Source organism: Patiria miniata, unplaced genomic scaffold, assembly GCF_015706575.1.
Source record: "Patiria miniata isolate m_02_andy unplaced genomic scaffold, ASM1570657v1 HiC_scaffold_26, whole genome shotgun sequence".
NCBI classification, from domain to species: Eukaryota; Metazoa; Echinodermata; class Asteroidea; order Valvatida; family Asterinidae; genus Patiria; species Patiria miniata.
In genome coordinates, this window is record NW_024037065.1 from 8,413,191 (window position 1) to 8,430,447 (window position 17,257).

General features: G+C 39.0%; 1 protein-coding gene across 1 annotated transcript in view; it reads right to left on the reverse strand.

Annotated features, from left to right (window-relative positions):
• Positions 1–17,055, reverse strand: part of LOC119733954 (WD repeat-containing protein 17-like) — a 43,788-nt gene extending 26,733 nt beyond the window's left edge. Inside the window, exons 1-2 of the mRNA XM_038207320.1 lie at positions 16,879–17,055; positions 4,741–5,642 (exon numbers count right to left, since the gene is read on the reverse strand). Of these exons, the coding sequence (XP_038063248.1) occupies positions 4,741–4,854 (114 nt within the window). The 5' untranslated portion in view covers positions 4,855–5,642; positions 16,879–17,055. The remainder of the gene's footprint in view (positions 1–4,740; positions 5,643–16,878) is intronic.
• Positions 17,056–17,257: the final 202 nt, after the last annotated feature.

Sequence of the window (17,257 nt, forward strand, 5' to 3'; positions counted from 1 at the left end):
TGCCAATAAAATATTTTAATTTCAGTGTTTTTGGTTAAAATTAAATATATTTTTCTTGCATCTACGTACGTGCACCATTAGCCCTTGTATCTTCTTTGTGCAAGGAGAGAAAAAAAAATGAAAAAAAAAAATGAAGGATTTTCGAGATAAGACGCTGATAAATGAAGCACTTGTTCCACAGAGCACACGCACGAAACTGCAGGCTTCATGCCGCCTACGATAGTGCAGCCTCTCATTTCAACTGCAGGCTCGCGCATCACAGGGCCCGAGTATTAAATTAAATCTGACCGATCATTCAAGCAAATAGGATTTCCTGAAATTAAAGGGTTGCGTGCTTTTTTTCTCATAATTTGTCATTGTGCTAAAAGCCAAGTCTATTTCATAAAAGACCTTGGATTTCATGGACTACAACATCCAAATGTCGTAAACAAATTAGTAACAAATTGGATACAAATTAGCATTCCGAATTTCAGGCAATGGAAAAAGAACTATTCATTTTGTTTTAAAAAACAATCTCATTTTGATGAACGGTTTATAGTCAATAATTCTTAATGTTAAACTTTGCACTACATGTTTATTTTTAATGTGCTAAAAGCTAAGTCTATTTCATATTAAGACCTTGGTTTTCATGGACTAGAATATTCAAATGTCATTAACAACTTATTAAAATATTTGATACAACTTTAATAAAATTCCCAATTTTAGAAAATGGAAAAACAAATTATGTTCAATCTTTTTGTTAATAATCACATTTTGTTGAACAGTGTGCCACAAGTCAATACTTCGTATTGTTTCATGTGCCTGTACATGTACAGATGTACGTACCGTACATTGTATCTTGACGCACATTACCATGACTTTACAATACATCAATTCCGTGTGCTCTAGAATGTGTGCAGGCAAAGAGTTCTGACGAAGTTTCCAAATCACTGAGGGAATTTGATGATGGGAATTTTAAAATAGAGCAGTGGCCCACCAAAGGGTGGGGGTGAGGGGGGGGGGGTGGGAGGGCTTGAGGACCCCCAGAGGTTATCAGTTTTTTTGGGGGGTCAATTTTTTTTGTGGTCCCACGATTTGACCGTGGAGAGGTATGTGGCCTATTTTCAAGTAGTAAAAAAGGGTGTAAATGGTGCCGCCATCGTTAAAATAGTCTGTTCCCCCCCCCCCCCAAACAAACACACACACACAAATTATTTTCTGCGGCCACAAATTTTCGGCAACATTTTTTGAAAAACTTCAAACTAAAAAAATTGGAAAAAATATATGTGCCCCCCCCCCCCCATAACAAATCCTGGGTGCGCCACTGAAATAGAGCACCTCTTTTGAGATTCAAACTGAGATGTCAATTTTTTTTCCAGACAAATGTACTTATGTTGGCAAAGGTACATGTAGATTATTGTGAAGTACCTAGTTATGTACACTGTACAATCGTAAACATTGCCAGCAGACTGTACAGAAAACGAACAAGAATATAACCCCTAGATCCTAGGGGGAGGTACATGTACATGTACTGAACAATTGTTACGTGTACAACATCAATTTCCCATCAACCCCGTTTCCATGGTTCACTCAAGCTTGTTTGCCCTCACAGAAAACCCTTCAAACACAAGCCCGCTATACTATTGGCCTTGATCGTACACAGTGATCAATAAATTTCATACAATACGCCAGTACATGTACATAGTCGGCTGTTCATATTTGTGTATGATGTTATTGAACACGCATCCCCTGTATGTTTGGCGTGTCCTAGCAACCACACATTTTGTGGCAGGGTAGGCAACGATTGTCCCTGACCCCAATTCTCGGGAGAATAAATCTGTCCAACAATAGATGTGGGCACACCTGGGAATCAAATACAAGGTCTGATGATAAGAACAAACAGGATTTTTTTTGCACTCACAAAGCCACAATCTATGTACATGTATGTATGTGTACCGGTACTTTACAGTACGTCTCATATGCATGTAAATTGTGTCTAATACATGTTATGTCCACGTGTTTACAACTAATTCCCAAGTGTATTGTGTGAGAAGAATGCGTATAGCTGAAACAAAAATACTTTTCCACCTATGTCATTGCATATATAAGTACCATACCTGTACATTATGTGCATGACATTACTGCATTCCATCATCATTAACCATTCATAAATACTGTACCTAAGAGAGTTTACCCATTGCTATTGGTCGAGAGCCCGGGGGTGGTTTTAAACCGCTGGTAAAGCACCGCTGTGTTCTGCTCCACATCGCCCAGGAGACTTTTAGCACTGCGCGTGCGAGGCACATACAGTACCATAGACATGACCAGAAGGGTGTTTCACAAAAACATGAAGCAAATGTGTTAAGACTTAGTTTGACTTTTTGACCGAAAAAGGTATTTATAAATGGGAATAAATACATGTATGCGCTTGGTCAGTTTTAAACAAGGACGTTTAAAACCGGCTAGGAGCATTGTGGTGGATAATGTACCGGAACCCCTCATGAAGAAAATGCGTTGAACTTATTTTGACTTTTTGACCGAAAAAGGTATTCATAAATGGGAATAAATATATGTGCTTGGTCAGTTTTAAACAAGGACGTTTAAAACCGGCTAGGAGCGTTGTGGTAGATAATGTCAATGTCCCTTGCCATTGGCTCCGGCCATTATCTGCGTCCAGGCCCCTAGCCGGTTTTAAACGTACATGTACTTGTTGTAAAACTGGCCGTGGGCCATTCTTTGGGCCATGCTGTGGAGTGCTGTGGCCTCGTGGTTAAGGGCACTGATTGGTGGTCTGTGGGTAAAGCTGCAGGCCATGGGTTCGAGTCCTGGCGGGGTCATGGTTTGTGTGCCCTTGAGCAAGGCACTTTGTCACTCATTGCTTCTCTCCACCCAGGAGTAAATGGGTACCTATGAGGGCAGTGATGGTTATTGCGATTGAATTAGCTTCCTTGCGCCTAACAGGCTGCATCGAGCTGTATACTCCCCAGTGCCCAGGGAGCTGAATTGGTATATGGAATGTTTAATTGGCCCAATGATTAGGGGTAATAATAATGTAAAGCGCTTTGATCTTAGTTAAAAGCGCTATATAAGAACCTGTTATTATTATTATTATTCTTTGGTCACTGTGTGATGTAAACTTGGGCTTGCCTGATTTTTAAAAGCTTTACCCCTAGTTTACTACATCTGAAATATTACTTTCACAGATTCATCATGTTAGTACTTTTTACTCCCTACCTCAGAGTATAGTTTTTACTTTCACAAATTGTGTCAAAATATAAGGAGGGGTCATCAAAGTCTGATCATGTGTGTGACATCAGACGTAAAACTGTTATCCGGCCCACACCGGAAAGTTCTACTTTGGAGTACATGTAAGACTACTCTTTTGTGATTTACAGAATGCATTAGCAATGTACACCCTCTGCTTTAGTTTTACTACATGTAAATGGGTATTGTTCTGTGGTAACGTGTGTGACATTTTGATCGGTCACGTGTGTGACATTTTGATCGGTCACGTGTGTGACGTTTTGATCGGTCACGTGTGTGACATTTGTAATTTACATTATGCTAGTTTATGCACGGAGAGACCAACTTATGAAACTTCTTAAGGAATCTGCATCTTTAGCAACACTTTAGTGAACAATAATCATTTGTACATCACATAAAAGACTTTTTTCCCCCAAAAAATTAATTAGGTTCAATTTCTGAAGAATCTCCCCAAGCACATGTTGAATCCCCTTAACAAATCAGACTTGATTTCATGACTTTTAAGCACAGCTTTAACAATCTTTTTTGTGGAATTGAGTACATGTAGGTTCGATGTGCATCAGACTTTGTTCCTGTTTGCTATTGAAGTTTGTTCCCACTTCAGTCAGTGCTATGTATGCCCGCTTCAAGAGAGTTCAAAGTACTGTACGTTGCAAGCTAAAAGTAATTATTGTTCACAAGTAATAAAGAGCTACTTGTACAGTGTTCTCCTGAGTTTGAAATTGGACACAAAAAGTGCTTGGACATACACGTAATCAAACAGCAAAGCTAATTATAATTTGTAGCAGCACACGTACAATGCACAATTTGATAGAGCGAATCTGTTATTTTGAACAAATAAGGAACATGTTGGTAAACGTCTGATGCACGTATAGTACATGTACATACTTCCAACCTTAACTATATTCCTTGATACTTAAAGAATAAAGGGTATTGTTTTCTCCTAATGAATTTCCAATTTGTGTGTTAAAAAATGCTTTATTCCCATTTGGGCGTCAGCAAACATCTGAAAAGGGGCTTTCATAAAAATAAACCCGCCCTGCGAGAGCCAATGTTTCTTGTCTGGCAGCCAATAATTTGATTTTTGGGAAGATATAATTCAATAAATAAATGTCAGTGGATTCTTTTGTTCCAAGTCTCAGTGAATAATAGCAAATGTAAAAAAAAACAAATCTATTTTTCGAGGTAAAATTAAAAAAAAAAAAAAAAACAACGCAGAACGCATATTCAAAATAGCTCCTTGGTTGGACTTAAACATTTTGGTGGAAATCTTAGTGCCGTGTCATACTTTCAAATTGTTTTTTTTTATAAACATCATTCTGTTTTTAAGAAAGCGAGTTTTGTTTGTTTAATGCTACATACATGTAGGTAAATGTAGTAATGTAGGTAAATGTAGTAATGTATTATAATTAAAGGATAGCATTTTGCAAACCTTAGGCCTATGGCAACCGTGTTCTTTTGCCGTCTTATTGCACACTGTTTACCATGTTTACCCACCTGGTACACATAAATTGCCAGCGTCGCACAATAGGCAAACCGGTCTCCGCTGGTAGCCACCACATCGCTGTTCCACGGCTGGCAGCCGGCCGACAACAGCCCCACTTGCTTCATTGTTGGCGCGACAAAGACGAGGTTACCGGTGATGCAACACGAGTGTTCCTGTTGCAACTTAATTGCTGCGCTTCATGCACTTTGTGTCGATGACGTAGAATTTTCAAGAAATACCCACACACAAATCCATTAAGTGTTCCCGCACGCGCGCCCGAGTGAAGACACGGCAAGGGTCTGTCGCTCGCACTCATCCATGCTTCTGCTTTTCTTGAATCGGTGCGCCTTCAGTCCGATTAAGCCTGATAACTGAAAATACATTCAAGCGCTGTGGAAATGCACCGAAAACAACCACGGCTCGTCTGGTTCGTTGGGTTCAGCAATTACAACAGGCTTTTTTCTTGTACTTGGGCGGACAATTTTTGGCTGCTGAAAATTGTTTGGCTTCCATCCAGGAAAGACCAGTTGAACCAATGTAATTAGATTATGTCCAACAGTTCGTTTAGATTGGAAAAATGGCAGAAATTCCGACAGAAAAATGTCAATCCACTGGAATGGTCAATCAGGCTTTGAGATTCCGTCTTAAAATCAAACTGATGTACTTCCAAAGCCTTGAGACATATGTCTCAGAGCTCAACAGCTGCGTGTTAAGGGCTACGGCTGAAATCTGTCGTGCTCATCAGTCTTCACAAGCCAGCTGACATAGCCATTAAAAGAAACTGGCTCCATTCCTTAATCAGTGCAGAGTACTACACAAATTCCCATAAGATTCACGATAGCCACACTTTAGGAGAGTAGGCGTACAGTGCTTTCCGGCAGTGGTACAATCTCCGGGAACAATCTTGGAACATCTGCAGAGCGAGAGAGAGACAGAAATTGAAAGACAAAAATAAAAATATCAAATTATAAACAGCAATGCGAGATGCACTCGAAGTGAAGTGTTCAATATTTCAATAAGCAAAGGATATCTCATAAAAGATTCAATGCGTGAAGTGCGATCCCTGAAATGGATTTTACTGTGGTCCGCAACGGTCTCGGTTTTTTTTCAAGTATAGGCAATGGTTTTCCCTTTCAAATAATTCCACTTTTGTGTGACATAATCCTGACTTCCGTTTCAAGCAACATCCTTTTGATAAAAATAAAATAGCTCTACATCGTACCTTAGGTGTGACATATAAACACCTGTCACAAAAAGAAATTAGGCAGTTTTTAAAATCATTCTTGTTTGCAACACACAATTGAATACGAGGCCTGCATCATTTTTGCATTCAATTGTGTGTTGCATTGCCCATTGAAAATCTCGCTAAGTGCAACTTTTACTTTTGAGGTTTCAGGAGCTTCAGCGCTTGCGCTCTCGTCATTTCTTACACAGTGTTCCCAAGTGAGGTAGCAAATTGAACTGGAAATTTTTGTGACAAAACGTATATTTGAGATTTTTTGTTTACCGAGAAATGTCCAAACTAGGATGAATATAAAAAATGCTTATATACATGTACTCTTTGTGTCCTTAGTTTCTTCTTGTTGTAGACCAACTTGTAAAGAACATTTCTCTATATTTCATCTCTTTGGTACAAAAGGGCTGCTCTTCCAATGCTCCATTATTTTGATCAGAAAGGGCAATCATAAATTCTGTCTGCTAAAAAAAAAAAAAAAAAATCCCCCCCCCCAATTAGAGCTACATGCACTTTGCGCAACATACTACATGTAGAGTGTGTGCAAACGTACACAACCCAAACATACATGTACAGTACATGTACATGAAGAAACTGTAAACTGAAATACGTGTGCAAGCACGCACTCCACAATGCATACCGGTACATGTACTGTACAATTTACATAGTACAATGCAAATTAACCTTTTTCTTTAGAATGCAACATTTTTCTCAGTGAAAAATAGAAGCATTCTTCAATTCATTGTTAATATAAAATGGTTCAGACATCAATTCAATGCTGTACTTAGGTCTCAAATAAAAACCTGGATATGCTTTGCTGAGTCATGTGTCTGTACATGTCTGTACGTGTATAACTTGTAATACGTGTATTGCATGTAAGTACATGTACGTGTTACGTGTAAGTACACAAAATGCTATACATTTCATAAGGTCAATTTTTAATCAACAGTATGTTTTCACCGTCGTGTAATTAAAAGTCTGTCAAATAAAAAGTACACAAAGTGATGTATAGGCACATATCGCCATTGCTTATCACTTACAATGATTAACAAAAGGAAGGAATGACAAATTTCCGGAAACTGCAGGCTTGAAAAAGTAGATTAAATTAGTGAATGATAGGGGAAATGTACACACGGCATATCACACAGGAATTTTGGTTAGGCCAAACAAAAAAATTGTTTTCACGGTAACGATTTCAAAATTATCCAAGTACATGTACATGAACTTAATGTTTGTCTTTCGGTCTTTTAAAGTTACACATATTCTTTGTTTACTTTAATAAAGTCAGGTTGGCGTAGCGGTACTTTCCTCGCCTTCCACCACTGTGACCTGGGTTCAAATCCCGCCTGGGCCAATATGTGGATTGGGTTTTCAGTCCCTGCCTAATTCCGTGGGTTTTTTTCAGAATATTCTTCTGTGCTTTTACTCCCACCTCTAAAACTGTAACTTCTTCTCATTGTCTTCTCTCCACAGGTTTCTTCAGGCTTGCGAGCTACAGTGCCTAGGGCGCTTTTGAGGAATCCTTGGTTTCATTACCAGAAATGATTAATAATAATAATAATAATAATAATAATAATAATAATAGCCTTAAGATACATGTACCTTTAACAATAGTGTGCTTAATTAACCTGTTTAATTGTCTAATTAACCAATAGCACACACACACACACACAGAGGGGCCTCGTAGCCGAGCGGTTAGAGCGTGGAGCTACGGAGTGGAAGGTTGGCGGTTCGAATCCCATTCGAACCAAAAACTGGAAAACTCTCTCTGACGACCCAACAGTAAAATGGGTAGGCCTACCTGATTCGTTCAGGGAAGGTAAGACGGCGAGAGGAGAGGACTGGGCCCCGCCACTCATATGCCGCGCCCAAGACACAGTGGACCTCTAACATCCCACTGCCCCTACGGCCAGTAATGGCTATGGGACCTTTACCTTACCTTTTACACACATACAAATTGCATCTAGGGAAATTCCAAATACTTTATTTGATATTTTGGCCAAATGTGGTGATAAAAATGTTTGAGTATCGTTTCGGTTTGCGGTAACACCATGTGGTAATAACTACTGCTTAGAAGATATTAGTTCTGAGAAGAACTTGTCAAAAATGTTTGAGGTTGACAATATGGCCACAAACAAATCCAGGTGCATGTAGGTCAGGTTACCTTAAACATAACATTTTTTTTCTTTGGCCTTAGCAATGACTCAAAACATGCACCCGGACTTTTTGAAGCCATCAATATTTGAACATCATAATTTATTAAATTTCGATTAGCATTTTCGGGCCATGGAACAGCTCAAAACAGGCGCTTGGATAAAAAGCTATATTTTCCATACCCCACCCCCTCCCCCCAACCCCAACATTATCAAATATTTAAGGGATCACAGCGTTGGGACTGATCCAATCAATCATCATCACTTACATGTAGTTTAATGGGTTTTTCTAATGATTTTGTTGAAAATCATTAACATTAAATACATACACGTACTAAGCAACTTGTAGATAGGATATGTACAAGGTACAAGTACATTGATGTGGTATTAATACAATACTTGAAGAAACAACTATCGATTTGGCAATTGTTTTTGTGACCAACCCAGGGTGGTGGGGCGTGACATGTTGTCTGTTGTTTCAATGTCAAAAATGAAAATGGCAGAAATGACGAATCTCGGTTTACTACATGTAGAGTGTAAGTTGACCTCGAAAAACTAAGAGATTTTACGAGAATACAGCACATCTGGGCACCGCGTTTAGGATCTACAGCGCCTGTACCGGTATTGTCCTATTTTTGGCCTTTATCTGTATCCTGACACTTCTGTTTTCGTAAGAACACAAACAACAACTCAATCCAACTATTCATCAACAAAGCCAGTAGGCCAGACTGCATGCATTTTAAGTGCATTCTGTCAAATCAGCACATTTGCCTAATTCATGTAAAATACAAACGATCCGACATATTGGAATAATTATGTGACCTCAATGGACAGAATTCCCGAAGGCTTAATGTACGTAAATCAATCTTAATGGCGTGAATGGAAGCCAGGATTGAGCGTTGAATGACTCACATTAGTTTTATCTCGTTAGCGGAGCCGACATCTGACATGATCAGGCTCCTAATTTTGCAAATGCACAAATCAGTCATAACGCAGTGACTAACAGCCCTGACAACCGTTCTACTCATTTTTCCAACTTTGACAAATTTCAACACAACTGTTATTTAAAAAACTTAGAAACCTCAGTATGACATTTTTCCTGTCCCTGTTACCTTGGTACTTTGTAATTTGCCATCGAATTCATTCTTTGTTTGAAGAATTATTTGTTTGAAGAATGACTTCAAACAATTTTTTGATTGTTGGGTACGTGTAGGTAGTTTGCTATTCATAATCACCCTTGGAAGTTGGAGGATGACTGCATTAATTAAGGAGTGCATCAGAACTATAAATTGTAGATGTCAAATGCAGCAGGGACAGGGGAAAAATGTGCGTTTTTCCAAAATAAAATTAAAAGAGGGGCTTTTAATGTTTGGAATGAGGTCCCTTTTTGGAAAAGTCAGAGACAGTAGTGCTTGACCATGTTGACAGCATAAACATGAAGACTATTTACCTCTGATTTACAAATTACCACTACTTACTACATGTAAGTGACCACCCAAAATTTGCTACAAATAAGCTGATCATTTGAAGTGCTATTAAGGAGAAAGTGTTTAAAAGAAACAACTGGAATGTTTCTAAAGAGCATCGACTAATTTTTGAAAATTTGATGAGAAATTTTGAACTGTATCTGTGCAAATAAGTAAAATACAGATTCCAGTCAAGGCAACACACAAAGATATGAATTTTATCACAGACCCTGAGTTATAGAAATTGTTTTAAGTTTCCTAAATTTCAGGGAGAAAGCGTTGTTGTACCAGTACATCATCTTTGGTCAATGGTATTGATATACAGCATGATGTGACATGCCAATAATAAAAAACCCTGAAAATGTTATGCAGTTGGATAGGTGAGTGGACAAAATGTTTTTCAGAGTTTGTTAACTTTAAAGAAATGTTAAATGTTCACTTGGTAATTTGTGAGATTTGTTAAAGTGCATGACGTTATTAGGAATACTCGGCCGATTTTGTGCCCAAATTTCCGGACGCCACCATTTTTGAATTTCAGACTAAATTTCTTGACACTAAAATTGTCCACAAGGATTCAGCAGCAAGCATTATCGAGGTTATAGTGTCAGTATTTAACTGAATGAATTTGAAGCTTGTCAACAAAGAGGTTTGGCAACAGTGCATGAGGACAGTCAAGGAAACGTCAAAGTGCGCCACGTACTTAGGGGACACTACAGGGTGGATTAAAAAAAAAAAAAAACGAAACCGAGATATTATTGCTAATTGGAACAGAAGTAGGGCACATGTGAATCAAAGGGAGATATCCTCTGTTAGTGTTGAATCTCCTCTTTAAAATGACACCCTGATCATGTCCTTACATTCACGGTTGACTGAGCAGTGACCAATTTAACGAAAGGGTCTATTTAGAGACTTGCGCCACTTTTCATGGTGATACATGTATCTCTTTTTTCCCCCCACCTGCCTTGATTGGCAACCATAGCCTTTCACTCTGTGACAAATGACACAACACGAGCCACAATTGAAAAGTGACGCAATTCTCTAAATAGACCCTTTCATAAAATTGGTCACTGCTCAGTCAATCATGAATGTAATGACATGATCAGGGTGTCACTCTAATTAAAGAGGAGATTCAACCCTAACAGAGGATAACTCCCTTTGATACACATGTGCCCTACTTCTGTTCCAAGTAGCAATAATCGGTTTCGTTTTTTTGATCCACCCTGTATACATGTACATGTAGCACACATCCATGTGTAATACATGTACAGTAGTAGTGCTGTGGCATTCTGTGATGGTGTCAGACAAGCGCTGGATCGCTCGTAATCATCCTCCGAGCGAAGAGCGCTGGCTAGATCAATGCATGTGCTTAGTGCTCCGGCGTGCATGCGATTGGGTCGGATACGTACATGTATACGTCAACGGTATCGGCTGCGCTGCGCTTTTGAATTAAAAAAACAAAACAACAGGAAACAAAAAAGGAAGTACTTTGGTTATTTCAATTTCCTCAAAATACTGCGTTGGGAGAAAACAGAAAATTGATTACAATCCTTAATATTTTTTTCCAATTATCAAAAATCTTGCGTCAGGAATAAAATAACCAAAATTTTCTCATTTTGTTTTGTTTTTTTCTCTAAAACTTAGAGGCGGCGGGTTCGTTACCCAACAAGTTAAAAATTGCTGGCCTTGGTGTTAAATTTTCACTACAGTACGTGTGATAATGCGTTCATGTACAATGTACATGTACACGTATGGCACCAGAATGGCCATACATGTACCTGCACAGATAAAGTTTGTACCGAGTTTGAAAAATTCGTCACCGTTTTCACGAACAGCCAACATATCTCAAAAATTACAATTTTTCGATTTTGATTTGTTTCACTATTTTGCTTTAAACATTGTACTTAACCATTTTGACATGTTTCCGTAAGCATTAATGCTTACATCATTAATTTCCAAATTAATGATGCAAGGGGCAGGTATTTCGAAAACTGAGTTTTGCATTTTCACAAAGAGCCACATACATTTTGGCCCCTTGAACGCGTACAAAACCTATTGAACAAAAAGGGCCAATATGTAGGAAACTTGAATTTTCGTTTTTACGAAGAGCCACATACATACATGTACATTGTATCTTTGTTACATTCTCAGCTGCACGCACGTACACACGCCTGTCCCTTCCATATGGAAAAACACAGCAAATTTTCTCCCAAAATTCCTAAACTTTTTCATTATATTCTCAATTTATCATTTTTCCGAGCGTGAGATGGGGAGCATTTGCCCTAACCCCCCCCCCTCCACCCCATCAAATTAACAGCAATATGGCACCTCTTTTTCCTTTTTATTTTTTTTCCCGTTTTTCGGGGGGGGGGGGAGGTAAGTGCCCCCCCCCCCTCGCAACGCCCATGCTGCAGTCCAATCACTCTAATAACAGTAAAAGAAATATCAGGGGGAAAAAGGGGCCGCCTCTTTCCTTTTTCCCGACGAGAAAATTTGGATGAGAAACCAACAAAAAAGTCGGATGAGAAATGCATTACTCTGCAGTCCAATCACTCTAATGGCAGTAAAAAATAACAGGGGAAAAAAGGCTGCCTCCTTCCTTTTTCCAACGAGAAAAGTCGGATGAAAACCTTTTTTTTTTACTTGGCCTCCAATATGGAGAAACATGCACAATGTACATGCAATTTGCATTATGTGTGTAAAAACTGCAAAAGTAACTTCAGCAAGACATAAAATTGAACACTTGCAACAGTTTGCAAAACAAATTAATAACCCCCTAGGCCCTTTTTGCTAGGAACCATCTCCAATCCTCTAAAATTCCTCCAAAAGTTTGCACTTAAAAGTTCAAATGAAGGATACCCAGCGCCTCAATCCTTCAAAACTGTCAGAATGCATTCATCCTCAATCCTCCAAAAGCCTCCTCTTCAAACACCATTCATCCTCAATCCTCCAAAATCCTCCTGTTTCTCAAACACCATTCATCCTCAAAGTTAAAAGTACACCAAAGTTATGGGGTTTTTTTTTTTAAATGTTGCAACCTGACGTCAGCAGTTGTGTACAAAGTCTAAGGAGAGTCAATATTTTTTTTAAAAGTATTTCCTAACGAAATTGGAAATGTTTCTCAGTCGCAGATTCATGTCTTACACCATTTTTGCAATGACTGACCTTCGTTGAGATGATATACATGTATGAAGAAAAAAGTGGCGTCAGGTTGCAACATTTTTTCCTTTTTTTTCCTTCACCTGTTTTTTTTTAATACATTCTGTTACAATAAAAATTTGCCAAATATGCAATCGGCCCCAATAAATTTACATGTACAGTGAAACGCTGCTATAACGAACACAATGGGGTACACAGAAAGTGTTCGTTATAGCGGTTGTTCATTATAGTGATTGTGCATTAAAATAGAATTCACTATTTCCGGAGCCCGTGGGGACGTTCGTTATAACCAAATGTTCGTTATAGTGGTGTTCGTTATAGCGGCATTTCACTGTATTTGGGAAATTGGGACAGTACTGGAAAACGTATTGGCACCACCAGGCTACATTCATGTTTGGGGCAAAAATGACAATATCAATTCATCTCTCTTATACATACCTAATTCCCAAATTACTTAAGGCTTTTGTAACATCGAGCAATTTTTTTTTCACTTAAATATTGACTCTAGTTTTATTATAACACCTCTCACACAGATTCTGTATCTTGATTGGCCGAGAGCAATTTGCATGGCATTCGCTTTTTTTGCTATTTTCGCTATAGAACTGCTGAAAAAGTACTATATGCGTAGCAACTTAAGTACATACACGCATGGCAACCAGTATGCATGGGTGCAAACGCATGTGTGTGCGTAGGGAGTTGTGCATAATTTCTTTTCAAGCGCTAGCACTACTACAGAACTGGGTTCAAACATTTCGTGAAGGGTTACTTTGGAAAAGTGTGGTACACTTTCAACTAATTTCATATTGAAATAACTATACGGTAGATAGTACATTTTAATTGTATTTAGATTAAATTAATCACTTATCTCTTATAATCAAGCAGAATATGTGAGTAAGGCGTTATAAAACAAAAATTGACTGCTTTCACTCGTGGTGTAGTAAAACTGGCTTCCCTTGGTGACCCATGGAGCATTTCGTTTCCTTCAGCTACGCCTCAGGAAACCAGAACGCTCCAGGGTTCACCTCGGGAGGCTAGTTTTACACCACTCGAAGCAGCCAATATTTGTATAATATTCAACAACATTTTGATACGATATTATGACTTTAATACACACCCATAATTCAATGCAGTTGTGTAGTACTGCAAACTTGTGTGCAAATGTAAAGGAAAAGAGTAGAAAAGTAGAAAAAGAGTAGCAAGGACTACTTTAAAGGGAATATACAACATTTGCAAACATCGAGAAAAAAAACTACCAAGTTTTTGCGAAATACCTTAATAGGATGTTGGTAAATGACAGCCTGAAGCATCCTGTAAAATTATGGCACCTGGTATACTGTCATTTTCAAGAAAAGTGGTATTTTTGTATCAATTTCCAACGCTGATCGGCCGATCAGCGTTGGAAACAACTGGCTTTTTTTTCAAATACTGGCCCCAATTGACCATTGCACTTGTTTGCAATCGATTACAAACCTATGAACGGGTACGAGCCAGCTAGACTGGTTCCCTGACCTTACAATTCCCCAATGTATGTAAACTGCTCTGTTTCTTCTTATATGGAGTCAGGGAACCAGACTACAGGAAAATGATCGTTTTTCTTGGTTTTTATAGCATTTTCGAACCCAAAACCTCCAAAAAGTCAGTGCAACTATATTTGCTTTATATTTCCAACCCCCCAATTCCATCCATTTCTGAAAATTACAGCAAAAGCAAATGATGTATATTCCCTTTAACAGACATTTTTTGGTGAGAAAACAAATGTCGATTTTGATCTTGTAACTTTCACAGTCAGAAATGTATTAAAAATATTTGGAGTTTCTAACAAACAGTACAAAGCTTTAAATGTACTTTTTTGAATTGTAAGGGTTCGGGATGTTTGCCCGCAAGTTTGCATTATTAGATGTACATTTGTATCATAAACAGCGCCCCCTAGTGGCATCTGGTGTTTATGAAATATTCTGCAATTAAATGTAGGATTCAATTTAAAACAATAAAGGAAGACAACTCTTACTTTTTTTTGGGGGGGGGGGGAAGGAATTCAAAATGAGGACACTGAAGGAGAATCGAACTTGGCGCATAAAAAAAGGGGACGAACCTGTGTTAACAGGAACGGAGTGCCCATCTCTCTTTCGTTAGCGATTGGGCCAGACTTATATGCTGCTGAGGGGGGATCGCCACACCTCCTCCACAGCGAGTCTGTTACCTTCCCGGCATTGAATAATGCCGGTACCCATTTAACACCTGGGTTGAGAGGAGTAATTGAGGTAAAGCGCCTTACTCAAGGGCACAACACGCATGTTCACGATGGGGCTCGAACCCACAATCTCACGATCATGAATCCTGTGCTCCACCGCTAGACCACACGTGTCCACAACTTGGAGCATCCTCGTGATTCCTTTTGGTCAAGGTGGTGCACGCTATCCACTAGACCCGTGAACGTGGACATGTTATGCTCCAGAGTTGTGTAGAAACACTTGACGCACGAGATGGTATGGGTACCCAGACGGCTCCTACCATTTTGCGCGTGCATGTGTACCACCATACCGTGCGTGACCTCAGAAAATCCAAGGTTTTGCTCATAACATGTACATTTGTTGTTGTGTCGAGGTCGTTTTTTCCCCTCAAATTTCTTGGCAATGCAAGATCCTACGCTCGAGTGAATTTACAGAAAGCGTTGTATGTACATGTAAGTACCTATAATACTGGCGAAATGACAATTTCGAGTGTATTTACGTGAGGCTGGAGCATGGCGTTGCTATTGACGCCCTGTTTACGAGTCTAGCTATCCACCAGTGTTGTAGTCGAGACTGGATAGTCCGAGATCGAGACAAAAACCAAGACCTGATGTTTTGAGACCGAGACCAGCCCCCTCAAGGCGGACCGAGACCAATATGGTCTGAGACCGAGACCGAGACCGCGGATGATAAATAACAATAATCTAAATAAAAACCAAGACACATAATTACAGCTGAGCAGTGTGTCCTTGAGATGATGATGTTGATGGGGATGTGAAGGAAGTGATTGAAAGCTAGGAATCACTTGTACAAGTCTGCTTGTGTCATGCGAGTGCTCTTCATGTTTGCTTCATACTTTAAATTACAACATGACATCAGAATTGTTATTGTTGGCACAATCAATTACACAATTTGAAACAACTCCATATCTCATTGCCACTTTAAAAAAAAAAAAAAAATTAATATTTTTTTAAAAATATTTTTAAAAATCTGATGGAGAACCTCTAACTTAGGAGTGCAATGTTTTAACATTGCAAAAGATTTATAAACATTTTTGCACTATGCGAAAATGTTTACTTATTTTTTGCAATGCTAAAACTTGACCAAAGTAAAAAATTAAAGGTGGATGTTTCATCTGTTATAGGAACTCCGATCCTAAACCCTTGGTTTCAACTATGCTATGACTACTATAAACAGATACAAAGATGCAATTTTAATTTTACATTGAGCCTCTTTTTTCTTAAATAATAATAGGACTTAACTTCTACCAAGACTTGTAAACCTGATTCTAAAAAATGGGAGATAGAAAATATTGAATTATCTTTTAAAACTTACGTCATGGATTATAGACTTGTACATGTAGACCCACAAGTTACGAGGTGGTAACCAAATAATATAAATAAATATGGAAATTTTTTTTCTGACCCGGATTTTGCTTTTTGAGAAATGGGGTACTAAATGAGCAGCTAAAAAATGAAGTCTCATCATACACTCTCATGGCAACAGTGAGTTGTAACTGTGTGATTGTGAATTCATTGCTGGAAAATCAGGTAGAAAAATTTACTTTTTCTCCAAAAGACTGTCCCAAATTAAAGAGAAGATTGTGTGGGGTCGAAAATGTCACCAAGTTGGAGCAGCTCATTCAAGAACAAAAAAATACAAGTGAATACGCCCACAGGGATGGGCTAAACCATTCCTTGCCTTGCTCTATGGCTAAACTACACAATCCCCGACCGAGTCGGTCACGGACCGAGTTGACCGGCACCCGTTGCACTGCCAAACTGCGGCGGCACCGGCGGCATGAACCCACGAGACGGGAGGCTCACGTAAATAAAATGAGTTTTGCTCCTGAAAAAAAAAAATCTTCTACTTTCACAGTAAATTACAACACAAAACTGGATAATCTTACCGTAACTGTAACAATGGCTGTGTTTACTTCTTCCGATCCTCGCAATTAATCGTGAAAAACCGTAAAAATATATACGAGAAAATAAACATGTCAGCACCGCTCAGCTAGCTTCGTCTGGCTCCCTACTCAAAAACGAATATAAAGCGTGCTGAAATCTAAGGGGGGCAGACGTTGTCTAGAACGCTATTTCGCTGCGCCAGTTTTCAAGCTTAAGGCCGTGTCCGAAACGGACTTCCAGAGCTACGGCTACGTCTATTGTCAGCGCGTCCCCGCGTATTTTCAATAGGCGCGGACCTAGACCTAGCTCTAGACAGTTGATTCGGATGCAGCCTCAGTGAACTTCATACTTGGTGGCGCTATTTACGCGTATCGGTCAACA